Here is a 22,613-nt window from a genome sequence, read left to right as displayed (position 1 = left end):
ACTGTGTTCCACCACAGGCAGAGAATTAAAACTAAGTTCTGCTTAACAAGGGTGTGGCAATGCCAATTTAATTAATATGGTAATATCCTGAGGTGGTGAAGTAACTTACGTATCTCCATGCATCAGTACTAAGATGCCAATAGCATTACGTTGACTGAGGAAGACAAAAGAAAGGCCATCATTGTTATGTGCAAAAGCTCCAAGTGAATTGCTGGATGCATGACCGTTTCCAGCATTGCCTCCTGGGCTGGAAGACATGGCCAGTTTGATGATGATTCTTTGCTTGGTCTAACATTCTCTAGAAGAGAATCAGACCAGAAGAGAGCATTAGCAATGAGAAGTGAGGAGAAAGGAACTCAGCATTTCAGTGAGAAGAAATGAATTCCAGGCAGAATAAATGAGGTTTGGAAGTATTCTTATCAAAAGGCACACTTGCTATTGGGTGCTGTGAGATCCAAATCAGACAGCACTTACGGAAACAAAACAAAACCAAGAAACAACAGCAGCAAAAAATACACTCTTTTAGGCTTTCTGTTGATCTCATATTCTGTATCCATTCATTAGCTCTCATCTTCAACCAGTGAAAATGTTGAAATCTGTGTTATCTTTGCAAACATCTTGTAGCCCACCTTTTAGGAGTATATGCTAATGTCCTCATTCAGATTTCTTGCATGAGCTTCTTTGCATCAAGCAATCTCCTACCCTTTTGGTGGTGAGGGACTGATTCTCTAGTGTTTCTCCACACAGGCTTAAAAATTCAGTTACTGTCAAATCTCATTTATTCTGCCTCTTCACCCAGTCCCTCCTTTATATGTAGGTAAGAACAGGAAAAAGAAAGGAACAATATTTAGCAAGCGAATGAAGAATGAATAAAGTTAATATTATCACAAGCACATAGAGTTGTTCCTCAACGTTGTAGGTTTTTTCCTGGCTTCTGAATGAAAAAAAAACACCCATCTTGTAATCAGTAAAACGACATCTGGAAGTTCAGTTTCATTTTCTATGATAAAATTCAAATTGCTAACTGTCATATAACTTTCTGGTATGTGGTTTGTATGAACCTTACACTGGGCATTTGCATACTTCTGTTTCCTCTCTGCTTTCACATTTACATCTATTGTAGATTAATTTCTATGTCATGTTTTGTTTCATTTTGTTCCCTCCAAACTGGTTTGGTTATTATCTTTCTCTACCTATGTCCTTCTGGGACTGTATCCAACAGATAGAAGAAAGTTGAAATATGAGGTTTTTTTTATTGTAACAGCATAGCATGCTTTAGATGACAGTTCTTGCAAATTTTTCACATTTTCTTTTTTATCATCGACCACCTAATCTGCATAACTTCATTGATCAGATTTTTAATTATTTAACTCTTATATTGAAGTTCTTCCGTATATATACAACTTCTCCACTATCTTTCATTGCTTTGCATATTCTGTTCAGGTGTAGAGATGGTTAAAATTAATACAGTAATCACCTAAACTGTTAGCATGGGATTTAGTAGGGGCTGACCACACTAGCAAAAAGAGTACAAAGACTTAAAGTAACAGGTTAATTTTAAGAAGCACAAAGACTTGAAATAACAGGTTAGTTTTATGAAATTCATGGTGTTCACAAGTAAAGAAGTGGAACTAATATTTAAATGCTGATTTCTAGCAATACTTATGCATACTGAAGTCTCTGCAAATGCAGCTCATCTGTAAGGGACTGCTCAGGATCTGTGTTTTCACAACAATTGACAAACATAAGAATTTTTCAATCATTCTGGATTTCTTCCAACTTTTGAAACTGATTCTTAAACCTGCACATCAATAATATATGAACCAAAAGCAGAGCTTATAGCTCTCTCAGGGACTCTGTTTTTCCTAGGAGTTCCTGTTCTATTATAGGAAATGTAAGAATTGCATCCCCCTGGAAGTGCTGTTCTCTTTATTTCTGTTCTCTCTGTCAGGTTGAGATTCCTTGATTTTTGTGCTGGTTAAAAGAATGGGGTTATATTCAGATTAATTTTTTTTTCTTGAAAACAGTGTTTGGCCTATTCTACCACAACGTCATACTTTCTCAGAGCACATAATGAAAAAGGAAAGTGCAGAGCCTTTGAGGTTTTCCTGTTTTGCCTCATTGCTGACATGATGCTGTACAATCAAAAGCAGATAGGCACCACATTAGAGAAGATTATGGCTTCCAGCATTTCCCTTCCTGTGAGCTTCTGTCTCTTTTTGAGAAAAGTTACCTATTAGTGAAACTGGCACAGCTGAGACAGGGGACTATAGCATACCTGATATGAGTATACAAACTAAGAAACCAATTGTGATCTGTAATGAGATATTTAACGTGGTTTCAAAGTTTCAGTATGGGGAGGAGGAAAAGGTTTGGCTTAATCATGCTGTGGTTGCTATTTGATTGCCCATGATCTCAGCTTGTTTCAGAAAAAAATAGAAACATTTTCTAAGGCAAGACATGCTGGTTACCTGTATCAGTTTTAGCGTCAAAATATCTGTAAAGGAACTGAGCAGTAGTACATTTATACTTCTAATATTTTGCTGAAGAATGTAGTACAGAAGCTTATCTTTCCAGTTAACTTTGTCATTAGTGTTCATTTACATGCCCAATGATCTCATCTCCAAAGGCAAACAAAATATTCTATTTCCTATATCTTGGGTAAATGTGAAAAGGCAGCTTTACTGGCTTGATAAATAATTTCAAATATTTTACTTTACTTCAAGGTCTTGCTATTTTCAGTGCTTTATTATCTCACAGTCAGATAATTGTTAATCTTATTATTTATCTAGTTTATATTAAAGTCAGTTACACCTGATGTATTAGTTATCAGAAAAGTATTTAAAAGTATGCTAGTGGTAAGCTCTGATTGTAATTAACTATGGATTATGGAGTTATAATACGAATGAAAAACCACATATCATAAACAGCATGCCATAAGAATCTCACCAGCTGAAAATTCAGCAGATGTTATTTAAAGCTGGTCAGGCAAAGTTTAGATAAATTTTTAAGTGGAATTTGTTAACTTGGAAAATCAGAAGTGATTTTCGCTGAGAAGTGATTGATTTAGGTTCTCACCTAGGACAACATACAGGAGACAAGGCTTCCTGTTTCTGTGCTTCTAGGCTATCAAGTGGAAAAATGTTTCCAAGCATTAGTCAGGCAGAGCATCTCAGGTGTATAATTTCTGTCCCAGTCATCAGGAAGGCCAACCCATAACCAGTCTCTGCTCCATTCCCTAGAAAGCTTCAAAATTTTTACTTTTCACTGTTATTTTTGGGACAGGCCATACAAATGTTTAGACAATGGAGAAGAAGCATGGGGAAGCCATGTAAAGTGGATCTGGTTAAGATCTTGGGAAGCTAATCAAATACCTGAAGATAAGTGTGGAGGTTACTGGAAGCTGGATGAAGGCAAGGTTGAACTCAGCAGCCTTAATTTTCTCATTTCACAACCTGTGCTGCATTTTTTATTTTTTTTTTAAGTGGAACTCTTTGGTGTTGTCTTTCTCTGCAGCTCCATATATGTTTCAAATACAGAGTTTTGTCCAGTGTACGTGGAAATTTCAGACAGAGGACTCCTACTGAGTTGCTATTCCTTAGAACAGCTTCTAAAACCATTCAAATTAAAAAAAAAAAAAAAAAAAAAAAGCACTATTTTAAATATTTTTAGTATTCAGAATTCACTCTTATTTTTCCATATATTTTGAACCATACTGAATCTGTAGGTAGTAATTGCAGAAACTAGACAGTGTCTCAGAAACTCATTTCTGAAATGATGGGTTCTGGGTCCATTCTTCCTCACTGCTTTTACAGAAAAAATGGGGAGAGGAACAAAAGGTATTGATCTTTCTCCAATGTATGCTGTAGCAAGCTCTAGAACAGACTGGTACTGCCAACGAGAATCTCTGTGTGCTATTGTAATACAAGCAATTAATAAGCATTATTTGTAAATGACTACTGACTCCTCAAGCAGTCAGTTGTGCAGTTAACTAGATGTCATTTGGTTTTTCTCTCAGTTTAGTAAAGTTCTTTAAGATAAATAGCAAGGAGTGTATGTAAGATAGCAGGATTCTGTGTCATTTTTTGTATCTATGTTATCATGTGGATCATTTATAAACCTCAGTTCTCAATATTATAACTCTTTCTCAGGTCTTTGAAGGATTTTTGTGTGTATTCTTCATTACAATAAGTACCTCCACAGAGTCCTTGGAGTTCTTCAAGGATCTGCCTTATGCAACTGTTTCTCTTTTTTGATATTCCTTTTCCAGGCATTGTGTTCTCTAGGTGGATGTCTATAAGCAGCTCTTTGAGTGTGAGGGAATCCATTCATCAGCTGAAAAGAGGTCCTGAGAAATCATAATATGTTCTTCTACCTGTTAACTTCAATTAACTGAGCATTGTGCATCTTCTCCGCCATTGACCCCTAAAGGTATTAACACAGGATAGCTGGTCAACTATCCTTTGATAGAATGCCCCGTTGGAGAAATGCAAAGGACAGCTGTGTGGGGAGACAGTTATATAGTTTTTGGCTGTTCTGTGCCCACAGAGTGATATGAGTACTATAAGCTTGTGTGGGTAGAGAAATCCAACAGCGATTCAACTGTCATTAAATTAGTACAGATGACTTCTGCAGCCTCCAACTGTAATCTTCACTGTGAGCATGGACAATTTGGATGAAGGTCTAGCCTGAATCACTGCTAAGCCTGTATGGATTTGGGATGTTTTGAGAATGACATATGTTACATATGTACAGATTTTGTGATACTGGTTTGTATACAATTTATCTGTATTCATCATGAGCCAGCATTTCTTTTTTGATAATTCACAGGACCCCAGTGAATTACAAGCAGGTTAGATGTTTACAGCAAATGATATGAACACTCCAAAACCTGCCCACACTTATAATCCTAGCACTGCTATTATTTCACTTGTTGTAAACAGTTCAGGTTATCTGATGTGCCAAAAAAAAAAAAAAGTGATAAATGTTACTGATACTTTAGTCTCCACATGTACTGAGAAAAGGAACTGCAGGGCTCATTAAAAGTTGCTAGAGAATCAGATACATTACCATAAAAAACCCTACTGCAGTGACTGCAGTTGATGATTTCTGCATATCAAGAGGAATGTTTTCTATTCTCCACTCTTCTGTCAGTTCTTCCAGAAAAAAACATTAACGTAGGCATAAGCTGTGATCTATCTCTATTGGTTTACAGAATATTTCTAATTTAATGGTGTTACAAATTGTTTGCATCAGACAGATAACGTTAATAAGTCAGTCTGTAAGACAATCACACGAATGCATGACTTGGTGGAAACATAGGAGAAATTACATTAGGAAACTTTGGAGGCAACACAAGTGATGTGACAATTTTTTGTGAAAATGCATGAAATCATAGTAACTGCTTTCAAACAAATTCTTCCGAATAACATATAATTCTGCATGAGTTATCTCTAATGAACATCTAGCTGTGAGAGAACGTGGAGAAATAATCCAATTATCCACATCTTATATCTGTTAATTCTTGTAAACAATGCTCTGATGATAGTAAGTAACTAGAAACATAGCATCTCTGAAGAACTATCATTTGGTTTGGCATCTTTTAAGAAACTTGCTTTGTAGCATTTCCTAGCAGTGTTTCTTTTCACACTCCAAATAACCTGATTTCTTTGTTTGTGTGTTTGTTTGTTGAGAAAAAGCTCATACTTTACCCAGGTGCACAGGTCACAGGTTATTGTAAGTGCACTGAAAAGATAAGTACATTATCACATGGAAGCAGATAATTTGTAAGAATCAATATGTAGGTACTCACAATTTAATTTTTCAGTTCTCATCATTTCACTCTGTTACCTTCTCAACAGTTTTCAATTTTAGCTCAAAGCTGGCTGCATAGCTATGTTTGTATTTCTGCTCTGTGGATGTTTGACAGCCAATTGCTAGAAAAGAGCTTTCTATTTGCACTGCCAGCTTTACACATCATGTGGTTTTAGACAGAGTACTTACTTCCTTATGTTCAGATGCTGAAGTATTCTAAGCAGTCTTAAGTTTGAAAAATAACCTTCAAAATGATATTTTAATGCTTTCCAGTTTTTTTATGATGTTATTAAATAAGATAATGTATTCTGCATGAATTTGAAATTTTGCATTAAAAAGGAAGACAGGTTAAACGTATTATCTCTGGGACCCTGCTAATCATTGTGTGCTGAGCATGTTCAAAAGGCAGTGTGGTCAAAGCAGCTGATAGCAAAGTCTTGAAAGATTATAAAATCGTGACGACTTAAATATGCACAAATAAATAGAAATATTAATTCACCTTTGACCAAACTTTCCTACTGTAGTTTGTTCTTCTTTCACTGATCTAGGATATAGCTTGTCTAATGTGATGTATTTTGTAAGCAGGCTTCAAATTACTGCTGTGGGTGTGTAGTGATTAACTTTTTTATTCGTCTCCTGCAATCCTAAGAGTAAGTACTTATTATAAGATATCGTTCTACCAGTCACTTGAGAAGATCATTTGAAAAACACAAAGAGGTCTTAGTGCTCAAGTGCAACGTACTCTGCCTGAGAATGTAGCCTAGCAAGGTATAATAAGCTTTTAAAGAGGAAAGAAAAAATACAGCTCAAACAACATGGAAGAAAAGCTTAGAACAGTGTGAATAAGAGGATGATTATTGCAGGAATGAAAGAGAAGGATTTGGTATATAGGAACTGACCAACTTCTGGCTATCACTTTGAATGGGAAATTCCCACAGATCGTTATTTTTATAGCCTTCCTTATCTTTTGTCTGTATGGAGAAAAGGGAACCAAGACAGGATATACTGGCAATAGGAATTAGCAACCAAAATGGAACAGCTTTCTGAAGTCTTGTTTGGAGACCTCACACCATCTTAGAGGAAGCAGAAACTGCAGCAGGACTTGTAAGAACTTCAGTCTGGGACTGGCAAGCTGGAGAAGGGAATAAAAGGTTTTACTGCCATGTCATTGAGGTGAGGAAAGAGTGTCAAGCATAGGTAGCACTATTAATTATAATGCCTGAAATATTGGAATTGTTAATAAGTGTGCTTGACCCCCAAGAGTAGGAAATGACAGAGAGGTAATATTTTTCCTTGTAAAGATGCAGAAGAGAAACTGTTTTACATGACCAAAACTGCATGCAATATTTGTATTTGGCAGTATGATATAATATCATTGTATGATTCCATCTATCAGAAACACTTGGGCTAAAAAGTCAAGGCCTGTTTACTGGAGGCATGTCTGCTGGAGAACTCAAGAAAGGAACAGCAGCCTGGGTTCAGAAATAGTTACACGAACTCTAGGCAGAAAGCCAACTACAAAAAGGTGCCAAGCATCTAAGGCCACTTGACATGGGACATTTGGGCATTAAATTGCAGCAGAAAGCATCAAGGAAAGGCAACAGTCCAAGCTGTAATGGGACACAGGTCATATGTGGTGCCTGTGTTCTCAGGACAGAAGGGGAGGCAGATGGTATCCCCAAATGGAAAGGACCAAGGCCAGAGCAAAGGAAACAGAAGGCCTTCGTTATCATCTGGCTTAACATAAGGATTCGGAAGAAACAAGGTATGTAATAAATACAGAAAAATCAATCTAAGACCATGCACTGGTATGAAGATAGCAAAGAGAAGAAACAGATTATCTTGTCTTTGTTGCCATCACAACCACTGAAGAAAAATATTTGACTGGGGAAGACTGTGTGTCTGAGGGCACAGTTTCCTCCCTCTTAGGGAGTTTCCCTGTCAGGATTCTTCTGTTAAACAGCATCAGTACTACATAACTGTTTTAATTAAAAATTAGTACTTTGGTGAAGTGGAGATAAATATGTAGAGCTCTTTAGGAATGGCTTGGGCAGTTCTATGGTCTTGGTGTTTTTTTTCCTGATATGACTTTTAGTGAGACTGAAGGTGGGTATGTTTCTTCTGTTTTTATCTTTTGTAAAAGCAAGGGGAACTGTCATTTTTCTACCAAAATGTTGAGTGAAAATATTTATTAAAGATCATGAATTCAGCCTGATGAAGAAGATAATACATGACAGATGTATGGAAAGGATCAGTGGTGCTCTAACGAGGAAAGACTAGGATCAGATTCCTCAACTCTTTTCTGGAATCAGTTGGTCACAGTCACTGAACTAGAGCAAACAGTTTCTTAGATCTCAGTTTTGTCTCCAGATTATAAACAGTAGTTCACTCTAGTGTATTTTAAGATAATAATGAAAGATAAGCAGTAAAAAGCAGTTTGTGCTCAGTTGCAGTGTGAATATAAACAGAGACAAAATTAACAAATCAGTAGAATAAAAAAAAAAACCAACAGTAACAAAGAATAAACCAAAATGTAAACGAAGCCATATGGAGTCAAAGATTCTCAGATGACACAGTAGGAAACTGAGGCAGACAAAAGCAGTTATTTCACTCTTAAATGAAAGTGTTAGGAATATTATTGCTTTAATTCTCTTTGAATTTGGTTATGAAACTGCAGCTGAGATGTGTGAGCAGCAATGTATTTTGACAGTTACTCTAGAGGCTTCAAGTTACATGATTCTCATATCTTAAATGAAACCTTCATCATCTATGGACATGTCTGTCTCCTTTCTGAAACTGTTCCAAGTACTGACATTATGTCAGGTACATCAAGCCTGTGCTCCAATTTGTCATTACCCTGAATAATAATGCAGAATATTTTGGTTTTCCTCATCCCCATTGTGCAGCTATAATTCCCATTACTAAATATGGGACCAGCCCATCCTTGGAGAGAATGGAAGATTCTGTTAAGTTTACATCATGTCCAATTTATTAATTCTGCATTTTATGAAACTGAATTGATGGTATCTATAATAGTTTAATTACGATTGATTATTTATTTATTTATTTATTTTTAAATCAGAGTCATCAGTGAATGTCCTGATTGTCTGTTATGAGTCAGAACTTGTCAACACACAAAAACCTTCTGGAACACCTGATGATGTTCACATTTTTAGAAAATTTTAGTCAGATGCAGAAAGAAGTACATAATTTGTAAAGTGCATTACAGTTGTTGAAAGCTTTAATATTTATAAATGATTGTAAAATCCACTAAAATAGTTCTGTGCTCTTATGGAATGAGGTGGAGTTGCTCATAATTCAGTGGTTTTGGATAAGAGTGATAAAAACCAAAAAGTATGTTTCCTAAATGGGTCCTACTTCAGAAATAAGGAATTTTATTGCAAGGAACAGAGGAATAACATTAGGATAGTGTAGGTGTGTTGTATGCATATCTGTGTTACATCTGGTGAAAATCAGTGATTCTCTAATTATACCCTTAAAAACATCTCCTGAGTTAGGAACAAGAAAAATGATGCAAATTCTAAAATGAAGTTCTATAGATAGATTATGCCTTTTCTCCTGGAACAAGGAAGAGATAATTCTCTTGTAATTATATGAGGATAAATTAATTACTTTCTAACAAACTCAAATAAAAACTTGACTACATAGTACTGCCTTCTCTTTTTTTAGTTAAAAACATGCAGGTGCATTTTTATAGCATATAGATTTCTCCTACTTGTGTGAATTTTTGATGTATTTGAACTTTTCTATTAATATAAGAAAATAGGGGATACAAGTCTCTCTGTTGATGGTGCATCTCTGCACGGGCATCACTTCTCCAAATGCCCAGTCCCACCACAGAGGCCAGTCAGCCATGTTCTGCTCATTCTGGATATGGACCAGACCCAAGAGTGTTGTGTACTTTCCTGATGGTGAGCACATGGCTTGAATATGTGCTGAGCGAGCTGTTGTTTTGACTACTGTTGATTTGCCAGGTAGCTGACGGAGAGCAGGTGAGACATTTTCCATCTGCAGAAGGCACTCAAACCTCACTGTGTGCCCAGAACTGTGAAAGATCTTCATGAACCTTGCTTGAAGATTCTGTAGTTTTGGTCTGCGCATTAAGGTCTTGGCTGTGTGCCTGGTTTTAAACAGCATCTTTCTTAAGAAAATGTGGTTGAAAATAAAATGATTACCTGTAGAAAAAGAGGATTTAATATGAGTAATATTCTAAGGTGTTTTTGTGTTTTTGTTTTGTTGCAGAGTAGTCTAACGATTATAAAGACTCTCCGAGTGAGTTTCATCTCTGCAGTTCTCTTGCATTAATTGTGATTATGTATGCCTTTAATGTACGTGCATGGGAGACTATAAAGACATTATATATTTGAATAGTGTGTTGTCAGTACTTTCAGATATGCATTCAATGTTAGTGAAAATAATGTTAGTTTTGTGGGTATTCTGGTGTGCTGTTGCCATTAATACTGACTTCATTATCTGTGTTATAACACAGAATGACAAAGGAAGTAATAGCGATTAGAAATTGTGTCTGTAGGGCTCATTCTGAGTGAAGTTCATATTTTAGGAGAGAGCCTGTGCTGAGGCTACATGGTAGCCATTAGTTGGGTATTAATACAGTGCATCTGCATAACCATTAACACTAGGAGAGGGTCTAAAACCTCTCTTGTTGCCATAAATCAATGCAGAATTTGGGTGATGGGGTTCCATCTGCTACTTTAAGGGAAAGATGTTTGATTTTTGTAGTCCCACAGTCAGGGCAGCAATGGAGGTAGAAGGTACTGCTTCTTTTGAAGTCTAATTAACTGAATTTCGCATAAAGGAATTGAATTTGACTCACTCTGAACATACTGAATTTTTTCGGTAAACATAATTTTCTCTTCATTTTGGGATACTAGTGAGTAGTGAAACATAGGGATTAGCTGTAGATTTCCCTTTTTATTTTAAATAGAAATTCTTGTTAATTTCTCAGTATTGCTCAGATAAACAGGAGGTCAACTTTCAAGCACAGACACAACAAATAAAGCTAGAGTGTGGAAAAGCAGCTTCACATTTGCTGCATTTGTGAGGCTTTTTCTACAGAAACTGATATTCATTTATCATATTCATTATGTCTCTGTATCATTCACCTTAACCTCATATAATTATGTGTTTAATGATCTTTAACCTTTGCATGAACGCAGCTTGCTGAAGCTTGACAATGCCTGTAAATTATCATTCCCAATGGGTAGAAGATTGAAAATGTTACTTGTTAAAATATATTATGCTTTCTGCCTTAAATCACAGAACTCAATTGAAATTCTAACTTTTGACGAAGACGATGACATTTTAATCTTAAATCTAAATAATGAAATTGTTTTGAAAATATGGATTTTCTAGAGGTCATTTATTAGAATATTTTATTAGTAAGGGTGTAAGACCTTCAAAACTTGGAAAAGATCTTTTAATATATCGTCCCAGGTACTCACCACAAGTGCATGTGGTTTCAGTAAATGCCATGTGTATGGCTCATTTTTTATTACAGAACTGAAACTTTTTAACTGCTATTAATCTTTGGGTAAAAAACTGATTTTCACTGATCAGACTCAGGTTCAACTTTAACATTATGAAATGTTTCTAGCACTTCCACTTTCTGTTTAATTCTTAATTTTGTTTAGTTCATAATTTTGTAGTGTTTCAAAAAGCAATATGTATTTCTTTCTTTTGATTGAAAGGACTTTAACTTACTAGAAGAAGCAGTTAATACTAATCATATACCTTTTTTTTTTTTTTTTTTCTCTCATTTTAACAACTAGTACCTTGCTATCGCTGCAAAGGTTTTATTGCTTTACATTCATTTATCCCAGAACTGGTTTATGAACCATAACTTCTGTTGGATAATATGAGTAAAACTTACACTGGAGATTATACTGACAGCCTCTCCTACTTACTAGCAGATAGTAAATTGCAGGATCTTTGTGCATTCTCAAATATTGATGTGGAATATCTATTTTATCCAGCCAGTGCTGCCTTAGAAATTCGGAATACAGTTTTTCATTGTAACACTTTATATACTTGGGTGAACTGGAGGTGTTCCCAATTGCTTTGCTGAACTGCGTGTGTCCTGACAATGTTGTTACATGACATCACTGTAATTCAGCTAAGAATATTCTGCCAAAACTCTCATATGCAATGTTAATAACATATAGATTTTATCCAGGGATCAGACAGATGCTTAAAGTATAAACAACCTGTTTAAAACACAGATTCTGGATTGCTTCTTGACAGGTTCTGGAACCCTGGAAATAAATGTTTATGTTACCTAGATCAAGCGTTATCCCTCCCATAAGGACAATAACCTTCAAGACTTTTTTAATAAATATATCTCACTTAGCAGACAGAACTGCAGTACCAGTCTGCAGGAGAGTGTGTTAACTTTGGTTAACTTTGATTCTGTTGATTGTTGTCAAGTAAAAGTTGATTGCAACTACAGTAGGAAAGAAAAAACAACAGAGGACTCAGCTGTCATGTGACATCCGTGTGTACATTCATGTGGAGTGAGTAGAAAGAGTGAACTGGATTGAGTCATTCATATTCGCTGCTTAAAAATTCCTTTTTGAAATACTGATGTGGTAATAATGTGTTAAATTTAGCTCTTGGTGCTAAACAATTGTCAGGTATGATTTTATATGAGCACCTATCTGCAGAGCCTGCTTGTGGTATAACATAGAATCTACTTGTTGCTTGGCTGTAGCCAAGTCTACAAGTCTTATTTTCACACCAATTTTAGTATCTCCATGCTAGTTCGTGTAGCAAGTGACAACACTTCCAGGTCCAACCTGGAACAGCAACCAGCGTTTTCCATTTAAGAGTAAAATACACGGCCAGCAACAACTTCTGCTGAGCTATCTGCACAAAAATAGGCAAACAGGAACAAGTCTAGTGGTAGTTCTAAGTCACATTGAAACCATCCTAAAAAGGTGGTATGTATTTCCTTTAGAATACTTTTTGTGAGGTACAGAGAAGTAATGATAAAACAATGTATATATGTAATGCTATATTATTCACTTGTTCTTATTTTTCATGTTACGTGTGTTAAACAGTAAATAGTAGTTAAACATTATTATTGTGTATTTAAATTATTATCGTATTTTTAAATGTATTTACATGAAAACATTCGGTCTACCATTTAGTGCACTTGCCCTTGCAAATTAAAAATTATTGGAGATAATCTGATATTTAGGCCTTGGCTTTGAAGCTACAGAAAATCGATGGAAGTCTTTTCTCTAGTGTTCCTCACTTTAGGTTTTGAACTAACAACAACAGCAAAAATCAAAGAAAAATACCTGCTTTTCTTATGCTATTTTAGGTTGTTTTAATCCTACCTTGTTTTTTGAAAAGCTCAGTAATGGTATTATTTCTTCTAATGTTTTGAGGAAAATGGGTAGATATATGTTGGGCTTTTTCTTATATTTCTGGAAACCTACTTTAAAAGTATTTCAGATGAAGCAATAGGACCCTTTAAGTTAAGCTACCATCTGACCTGTGATACAGTTCTAAAATTCTGGAATGCTGTCCTTCAAAACATTTGCATAGATGACAGTGTTCAGCCATTTTAAGTCCCTTGAAAACAAAATGAAAGCAATACCTTAGAGTAACCAACTAGATTAAACTACGTATTATTTTTAATCCTTCATTCACCCTTTGATCTAAGGTTGATCTGAGGTTGAGGACATTTTGTGCTTGTTCATTTTAGCTGATAATAGTTTTGAAGACATTTAAATTTTAGAATGGAGATTTAAAATATATATAACAGCTGCTTTTTAAATAGAAAGTCTAATTATGCCTGTGATTGCATTCACATTTGATTAGTATGCATACAAATCCCTACTCTCCCTGTATATTCAAGCTGAGATATGGATCACTGGAGCTAAGATTAAAGTACAAAAGAATAGCTTGAGAAAATGTATGGCTAAACCAATGGGGGGGGGAAAAAAAAAAAAACTAAAAAGAAAAAGAAAATCAGATGTAATTTCTATCTCTAAAATGCTTATTTTACCTTTTAGTTGCATACAGACTTGGATCCTGGCAGCAGCAAAATCAAGTATATCCTATCAGGAGATGGTGCTGGAACTATCTTTGTGATCAATGACAAGACTGGCGACATTCATGCAATGAAAAGGCTTGACCGCGAGGAAAAAGCTGAGTACACTCTAACAGCTCAAGCAGTCGACAGGGACACAAACAAACCTCTGGAACCTCCTTCGGAATTCATTATAAAGGTTCAAGACATCAATGACAATGCCCCGGAGTTTGTTGATGGTCCTTATCATGCCACAGTTCCAGAGATGTCTGTTGTTGGTATGTATGTCTAAATATCAACCCATTTTGATTCCTTGCAATTAAAATATGCCAGTATATCATTGAGTTTTTGATGGATATTTATTATGTTGATAGCGTTAATTTGCATGTTTTCAAATCTCTTTTTAGCCAAAGCTTTCATCTGTAGCACAATAGAAGAATCCCTTAGTAGTAAGAAAAATGCCTAACGGATATATTAATGTGTCTTTATTTGTTCAACAGCACTTTAATGATCTAAATTTATGTTCCCCTTATGATGTTGTGGTTAGAGTATTGCTATTGAGAATGATTTATCAAGATTTGTTCCAACTTGACATTTTAATCCTATTGATATTTTGTTGATGTTTAATTATCTGTTTGTGTATTTTTGTACACAGATTTAGAAGTTGCAGTATGTTGATAAATACTTACTTGTTTTCCTCTAAGTGCAATTGCAATCATCCAAAAACAATGAGTTGAAAGATGCTGTGTCTGGGAATTGATGGTTAGACTCTAGAGTGGACTTAACCAAATATCTATATGATTTGCTGGAAAAGAATAAAGACTGCTATGTAAAAAGTTGATGAAAAGGGAAATTAAGCCTGTGCAGACATTGTGAGGAGAGAAAAAGGAGTAGGAAATAATCTTAGTGCATTTTACTTGTATTTATTTATGTTGTGGGATTAGTGTGCATCTATTTCTTGATGGATTAATATATTAGTTCCTTTTTTTTTTTTTTTTCTTGTGTAGTTACTCCTTCTCACATATTTGTTTACTCAGGTTTTTACTCCCTGCTGATATGTATGTATATCCAGTGCAGTATCTTTAGCTATCACAAAAGTAAAAGGGAAGTAAATCCATCAACCAGAAGAGTCAATTTCAGGGTAATACAAAAATTCACTGTAGGCAAAGATATCAAAATCTGACCATGAATGTTTAAGTAACTGCTAATATTTTTTAATGTTTGGTTGAGGATAATATGATTTTCAGCCATTTGAATGCATCTGTGAAAGCACAGTAATTGAAGGGCTGCCAAGTCTCTTTAGAAAACAAAATGGCAACCAAAATTTTGCAAACACCTCTCAGTTTTACCGTGGTTAAAAAGTGGAGCAATATGAGGAGTCAGAATTATCCTCTTTCTCGTGTACAGTACAATGTGTTGTACATGACCATTTTCAAATGAAAGCATGGTGTGCTGATTAGACTAGTAGTGGAGTTTTCATATTTTTATCTACATTTGTCCTCCAAATCTTCATATCCTGGTTGTATTAAATTACTTGTGGCAAAACTGATATGTGGATTTTCAAGTATGATGTCAGTTCTTTTACCAAAACACAGTATTAATTTCTGAAGTCACTTTTAATTATATAGCAACTCAAACAGAATGCAGACCTGCTTTCAGAAGATATTTTTGCCAAGCTAAAGACTGTTAATCCTTCATGGAAATAATTTGTTTGGTATTTTAGGAAGAAAAGAAAACAAAATAAATGCAGACACAGAAAGAAGGTTTCTGATCAGAAAGGCTATAATAAAAATAATTTATATCTGTACATATGAGCAATATTTTATAATGGCTAGCAAAAACAAGACCCTTCTCCTAGGAATATTCACTATCAAGAAGGTAAGAAAAAAAAACTTGACAGGAAACTGAACAGAAGATCAGACAAATTAAAATGTAATAAATTTGTTAACATAAGTTTTAAAAGGCGGTGCAAAGAAAGGAAGAAATTAAAAGAAGAAATCAACATTAATGCAAGAGATGGCAAGAGTAAGACCTCTGAGGTCATCTATCACAAATTTCTGCCTCTGTTTGTGTTGTTAATGTGAAAAGGTTTTGGACCATGTTTTCCAGGCTGCATAGGAATATGCACAAATATGAAAGTACAGAGTTTCAGATGTAGTTCAGTGATGAGCCGTATCTTTCCTGTTTTCTTCCATGTTGAGGGGAACTGCCAAGATAAATCCTGTCTTTAAATCCTCCAAAAGTCATCCCCATTCACTATCCCCTAAGCTAACAAGCTTTGCTAAATGTTAGGACCAAGCATTAGTCATTTCCTCTGCAATCTCCTACTATCAAGTTTTCCCAGATTTAATCTTTGTCTTTTACTTCTGCTCTTATGATTTCCTCTATTACTGAAACGACGCTAATTTTGCATGCTTATGCTTGATCCTTCTATGGTCTTTGTATGATATTCCTAGAGATGTATGTTTTCAAGCTGCCTCAGTGAATATGAACAAAAAATATTTATATATTTTTGCTCATTCATAGAAAAATGACACAAATTCTGAACTATCACTTCAAAACTCAGAGAACGTGCACATTACTGGACTTAGGAATAACTGTAAAATCTGTGCAGTCAGGCCTGCCTTGTACTTGCTGATGGAAGCAAATTTCAAGGCTGGAAAGCTGAACATGAGAAGGTTAAACCTTTACCAGTTTTGCTGTTAAAATTCTCTTCAGCCTTCTTCAGCTCACAGACAGAATCTGTCTTAAAAGCTGTACTAAATGGTTCTCTGTAAATTATTTCAACTTTCGTTACATTTTGTTAGTCCTCTTCAAATTAATTTGGGATTGCTTATGAGTAATCTGTCTCCTTTCAGAATTCAAGGATTGTTTCTTTTTTTTTTTTTTTTTTTCACAATAAGAGTATTTCACTCCATTATCCACTTACTTAATTCCCCTTAAAGAGATCTCCACCCACTGCCAATTTCAGCCTTGACATTTATACAACACAGTCATTACTAGGCACTGTTCTTATTCAGGGTATAACAAAGTTCTGCTAAACCTTTTTTTCCTCAAAATGGTGTACAAGTAATGACTTATCTGAAGTAAAAGTGGAAATCATGTGCTATATAAAAAGTATTTATGTAATGAGAATGCAGTACAATATATTTTATTTTTGGATCTCTATGGAAAAAAATAATACATAAAATACACATGAACAAATAAGAATTTCATTATTTTGTTGTATATTGTTGAGCTTCTAGCAAAATATGCTTTTTCTAGTAGGTATGTTCTCTGTAGTGTAGCAGCTGCTGGTCTTATGTTCCTTGCTAGAAGAGATGAATGTGTCAGTGGTATTTTTGCATGGATATCTAGTACATGAATGATATACTAAAGAGAGGGGATGTGAAAACCACGATATAATGCAGATCTTCTTACGTGATGAGCATGTGTGTATTTGTATTCCTACATGAAAGGTTATCACACTGATTTGGCCATGATCCAGCCTCCTTGTTTCTTATAGTATCTGTTAGTGATATCTGGAAAATTTTGCTTCTCTGCTAAGACAAAAGAAATGAATTTGCATGTCTTATTCCCACTACTTGGTGCAAAGACGATTAGCATCACACTGTGTTATCTCCAGTAGGAATGATGCTCACTTTTCAGCTGTCTTCACAGAACATACACCCACACACCTTCTGAATGATGTGTATCATCAGTGTATTCAGAGTTATTTTGAAATAACTTATTTCTCTCTTTGAAGAGCAAGAGGGACACATTCCAAAAAACATTTTGAGAAGAAAATTGAATATTCCCTTATTACAGCCACATATTCTTTTTTTTTTTTTTTTTTTTTTTTTTTTTTTAAGTAACTCCTAAGTAATCCAGCATTTTAAATCTGTATCCCAATTCCAAAATGATGAGTTTACTTGTGACAGCTAATGATGTATTTGGGGAATTTGTTCTCTGTTGAAATTGAACATTTTAATCTTTTAATTCTGATATTTCTTAGGGAATTAAAGGGCAAAAACCAGAATGTACGGAATCACCTCATTGTAACAGTACTGGATTTTACAAACAGGAAATAATTTGTCAACAAATCTTGTTTAATCACTTCCAGATATGAAAGGACACACAGGGAATGAAACCCAGTTAAAAACCCTTTAGAAATTGATTCAGCTAAGCTTCTAGGAGGAGGAATCCTGTAACATTTGCATATTATGTAAATAAGTGAGCAATCTTAAAAGATAAGATTCACAAGGGTAAGTGGAACTGGTCCTGTAGCCTGTTTAAAGAAAAGAAGAAAAAAGAAAGAACAACAGCAAAAAACAGTATGTTCTGTTTTTGTGTTGTCCTCTCAAGGATTAATGAAATCCCTTAAAACACCGCAGAGGTGATATGGGAGCAAAAGCAGATATTGTCTCCCAACAGGATAGCTTCAGGATCTTTTTTTCCTCAGGAATTAAGAATGAAATGAGGAAGAGAGAACAGAGGAATGAGAAGTGAAATTTCTTGATTTTGTTCTTGGTGAAGACAAGAATGTTTAGACAGCTGGTGTCATGTTAAATGATGGGAAGACAGAAGTAGAGTGACAAACGTGTTAGTGAAATCAGAGAGGGCACAGATGGAAAAAGAACAAAAGCCATAAGCATAGAGAATTATGTCTTGGATGCCTGAATTAAGGTAAACAGGCAAATTTTAAAAATTTCCAAATATTAAGAATTTCCCTGCCAGTCAGAAGAAAAGGTAATAACATGGAGTGGCATTGTGTGCCAGTGCTCTGGAAATGCCCCTTTAACACTTGAAAATATTAAAAAAGTGAAAAAGCTGGAACAATATCTCCGTCCTTAAGTGCTTCCATGAAAACTGTTCACCCTGGGAGGATGTCTTTATGAGAAAGAGTTCAGAGTTTTGGTTGAGTCAGGATATCAATTTCCAGTTTGGAATGAGCACATCTACTTAGTAACTTTTTTTTTTTTTTTTTTTTTTTTTTTTGGGCCTTTGCCCTTGATTACACTGCTGTATAGAAGAAACCATTCAATCATTTTTAATTATTTTTTCGACAGCAGAATGGTGATTTTGGATTGCTTTGCACAATAGAAGCACAAGTACATAGCACAGTTTTTCTTTTCCATTCTCCCAAACATGTTATTTCTCTTACAAAATGCTGGCAAAAGAACAGAATCTGCTGAATACTATGATATCAACGTGCAGTGTCTGGTATGAATAGTGATAAAGTAACTTGTAAATCAGAGTGTTGTGATAAAAATCTGACCTGAAATGTTATCGAAGTCCACCACACTCCTACTGTGTTCATTTTTTCCCTCCTATGTATTCATTGATTTTTAAGGCACTGAGCATGACTGTTAAATCAATGATAGTTTGTCACAAAATTGTAGAGTAAAAGGACTGTATTAGTGGGGTCAATTACAAATTAGCCCAAAGGGTAAATGTAAAAGGGTGTGCAAAAGCTAAGGAGGAAAGCAGCAGATGTTGTAAAATATGGCAACAATGTAACAGCTGTTGGAAAATGTATATTCTCCTGTAGTCTTGTTCCTCTGCTTGTTTCTCTTGTGCATAATCAGCTTCACGAGCTGTGTTCCTGAAGAACGTTTTACATTAGAGATTTCTTTAGGGATTGTGCATGTGTTTAAAATTTTCTGTACGTTCTGTGTGGTTGAGACAGTTGCCAAGGTACAATCACAAATAACCTTAGGAAATTGGTTAGGATATATTCAGTACCAGGGCTGTCTTCTCCCAGGTTTGACTGGTTATTGAGGCTTATAAAAACTTATTTCCAAGTATTTGCTTTTGTTTGTGTGCTCTCCGTTTCTCATGAGATCTGATTGAATACATCATTATCTTTTTATTGGTTTTAAATTACCATTATGAGCATGGAGCTATGATATTTCTCTTTGGGGATTTGTAATATTACCCTTTACTTTTACCAAACTATATAGTCCTCAACACATCAGACTCTTTCACTGACTTCATACATTGGTTTCTTTGACAGAACTTGCCTCTGTCTTTCCATCAACTCATCAGGAAAAAGCCATTTAAATCATATCAATGTCATAGCTCCTTCTGGCATTCCCTGTAGGGGAATCTGTCTTCCTGTAGTGCTCTGGTTACACAGAATGAGGAAAGACAGACAGACATAGCTGTACATTGATCATATGATGCCAGAGCAGAGAGAATTTTGGCAGTCTTAGGTACGTCCCTCTCCAGTTCTCTGTAATCTACAAGAATCTGTTCTACAATCTTTTTTTTTTTCAGAAGATTCTTGTATTCACACAGTCAGAGTTTGTTCTTAGTGTTCTGCATCTGAAATTCCATCCTTGTGGTTGCTTTCATTTCTACATGCTTGAATTTCTGCTCTGTGACAATGCAAAAATAAATCCTTGACTCAGATTTCTGATTCATTCTCTTTTGGCTACAACTTTAAATCCATACTTTGCAACAATTTTTTTCAAATTCCAAATCTTAATTAAAAAAAAAATGTTTAAAGAGGTAATGGGGTTCTTATTTTGTTGATTTTGAAAGTTTGCCATTCCATTTTCTGGACAGGTATGCTTGTGACATGAGCCCATTTGCTGGCCAATGGATAATGCTTGAGTGGAAAACAGACAGATGAGAGGAAGCAGACCAGTGCAGATTTCTGCCATACTGAGGTTCTTTTAAATGCCACAGAACTAAGGGCTGGAATTTGTTCTCTTAGTTTTTTGATTGCAGGAAAGTAGTCTAACTACAGGGTAGAAAGTTCTGTCAGAAAATTATGTTCAGTGTGGTACTATTCTCATAGAAACTTTCATTAGGATTACTTACGTCATTCTATTAATGTGAAAGATTTAGCTTTACAGCACTGAAATCCAGTACTCCTCTAGCACTGCTAATTCAGATGACCTGAGTTTTTTAGGCATCTCTTTGATGGACACCCTTGACATTTGGGAAAATGGGATTCAGATGCAATTTAGAGTCCATTTTTTTCTGTCACCCCTCCCCTGAACTGGTACTTCTTTCTTTGTTTAGCTGCTGAATCTGCAGTACTTAATGTTTCTTCTTGAATACAGATAAGCAATTGCCTGTGGATCTGATGTCACTATGGCTTTCTCATGAATTGCCCAGTAGAGTACTGCTGGGCAGCTGATTCAACTGCACCCTTTCCCAGGGGCAGTGGTTTCTGCTGCCATGTGCTTGCTTCACAATGACCTGAGGAACCAATAGTTCAGACTCTGCTGTTGCAACCTGGGTTATCATTGCTGGCATTTTGGGCTACACTCTACCAAACAAAGCAAGCACGTCATCAAAAAGCTGCAAGATTATACCAGTCGCTTGCTCTTTCCACAACAGAAAGATATAAATGAAAGAATTTCTGCTGTAAACAGCCAGGACTGCTTTTTAATTTATTTCTATTTTTTTATATAATACACCTGAGCATAACCTGAAACTTCCATTGAAATCAGCAAGCCTTATGGTACATTTTTTCTGCTTGGAAATAAAGTGTACAGTGATTGTCCAATTTTACTGTCTTCGCTTGGGGACCTCACACAGACTGAATGCTGATGAAACAGCCAATTGATTAGAGACAAACAATCTTTCCAAAAGTCCTGAACAAAAGAACAACTGTTTCCCACATCTTTTGCGAATTTCAATTAATATTCCATAGTGAAGGTGATATCTTAACGGAGAATAAATAGTAACTGAAAAGAAAACATAACTCTAATAGTTGAATATAGAATGTATTTTACACTTCTGCTGTTACTGGTGTTACAAACTTTATTCTAATCCTTACAGTTACCCAGGGGAATTTATAAAGGAATACCTGCAGGCTCTAATAGCACCATTTTATAAGTTGCAACAGGAACAAGCTGTCAATCCTAAAACTGAAAATAGTGTCCTTTCTTATTAGATATATGTGAGGTAAATCCAAGCAGTAAGTAACATTAGTAAGGATAATTGCCAAAGAATTATTTGTATCGTTAGATCTAAAAATGTGTTTTCAGTGTAAAACAATTTTATTTCCCAGAAGGTACTGTTAAAAAGGCAACATCAGAGTTCTCAAAACAATTAATTTATGCATAAAAACATTGTAAAATATGCAGCTTATTAGATTTTACAGTCATGCTTCCTACAGTCCTCATTATACAGCCACAAAATGCTGAAGGCTGCCAGTTTGTTCCATTGTCTGTGGGATGTACAGAAGGGATTTTTCTCCTATGCTTAGTAATTATCTTTCATACCTCTACACTTACGTATTTACATACAGTATATTATTCATAATTTGCCTTGCATGATCAAACATCCTTAAAATCGTATATGAGCAATCTAGAAAGTTTCTAACATGTTGAAAGGTATTCAGTTTTCCAGAGATCTTGACTTACACATGAGCTGCACATTAACATTTTAAAAACATTTCATTAGCTTTGTAAGCAATCTAGAGGAAGCGAACAACTTGGATTCCTCTCCTCATTAAGAATCTAATCCTGACTTGGTTTCCACACTCGTGAAAAAGTTTTCCCAGTGGAAACAGTTTATTTAATTTGCCTTCGTGTTATTTCATAGTTTATCATAGTGATAATTTTGGCTAGTGACCAAGCTGATCCTGTTTGATCCAGGTCTCTTTGTTAATCGAGGCTGTGGATGTACTCAGACTTCTGCTTTAAACTCTCTTTTCTTTTCTTAAACTCTTAAACTTGCTTTTTTTTTTTTTTTTTTGTATCTACCATTGTCTGTAGGTCTG

General features: G+C 35.3%; 1 protein-coding gene across 1 annotated transcript in view; it reads left to right on the top strand.

Moving 5' to 3' along the window:
* The window catches only part of CDH8 (cadherin 8), a gene marked incomplete at both ends in the record, with an annotated part of 123,848 nt that overhangs the window by 23,971 nt on the left and 77,264 nt on the right, over nt 1-22,613 (top strand). Inside the window, one exon of the mRNA XM_079541374.1 lies at nt 13,875-14,169. Within this exon, the coding sequence (XP_079397500.1) occupies nt 13,875-14,169 (295 nt within the window). The remainder of the gene's footprint in view (nt 1-13,874; nt 14,170-22,613) is intronic.

Source organism: Tetrao urogallus (assembly GCF_951394365.1).
Source record: "Tetrao urogallus genome assembly, chromosome: 12".
In the NCBI taxonomy this organism is placed as follows: domain Eukaryota; kingdom Metazoa; phylum Chordata; class Aves; order Galliformes; family Phasianidae; genus Tetrao; species Tetrao urogallus.
Note: the sequence above shows the minus strand (reverse complement) of the source record. Positions and strands in the feature narration are given on the sequence as shown.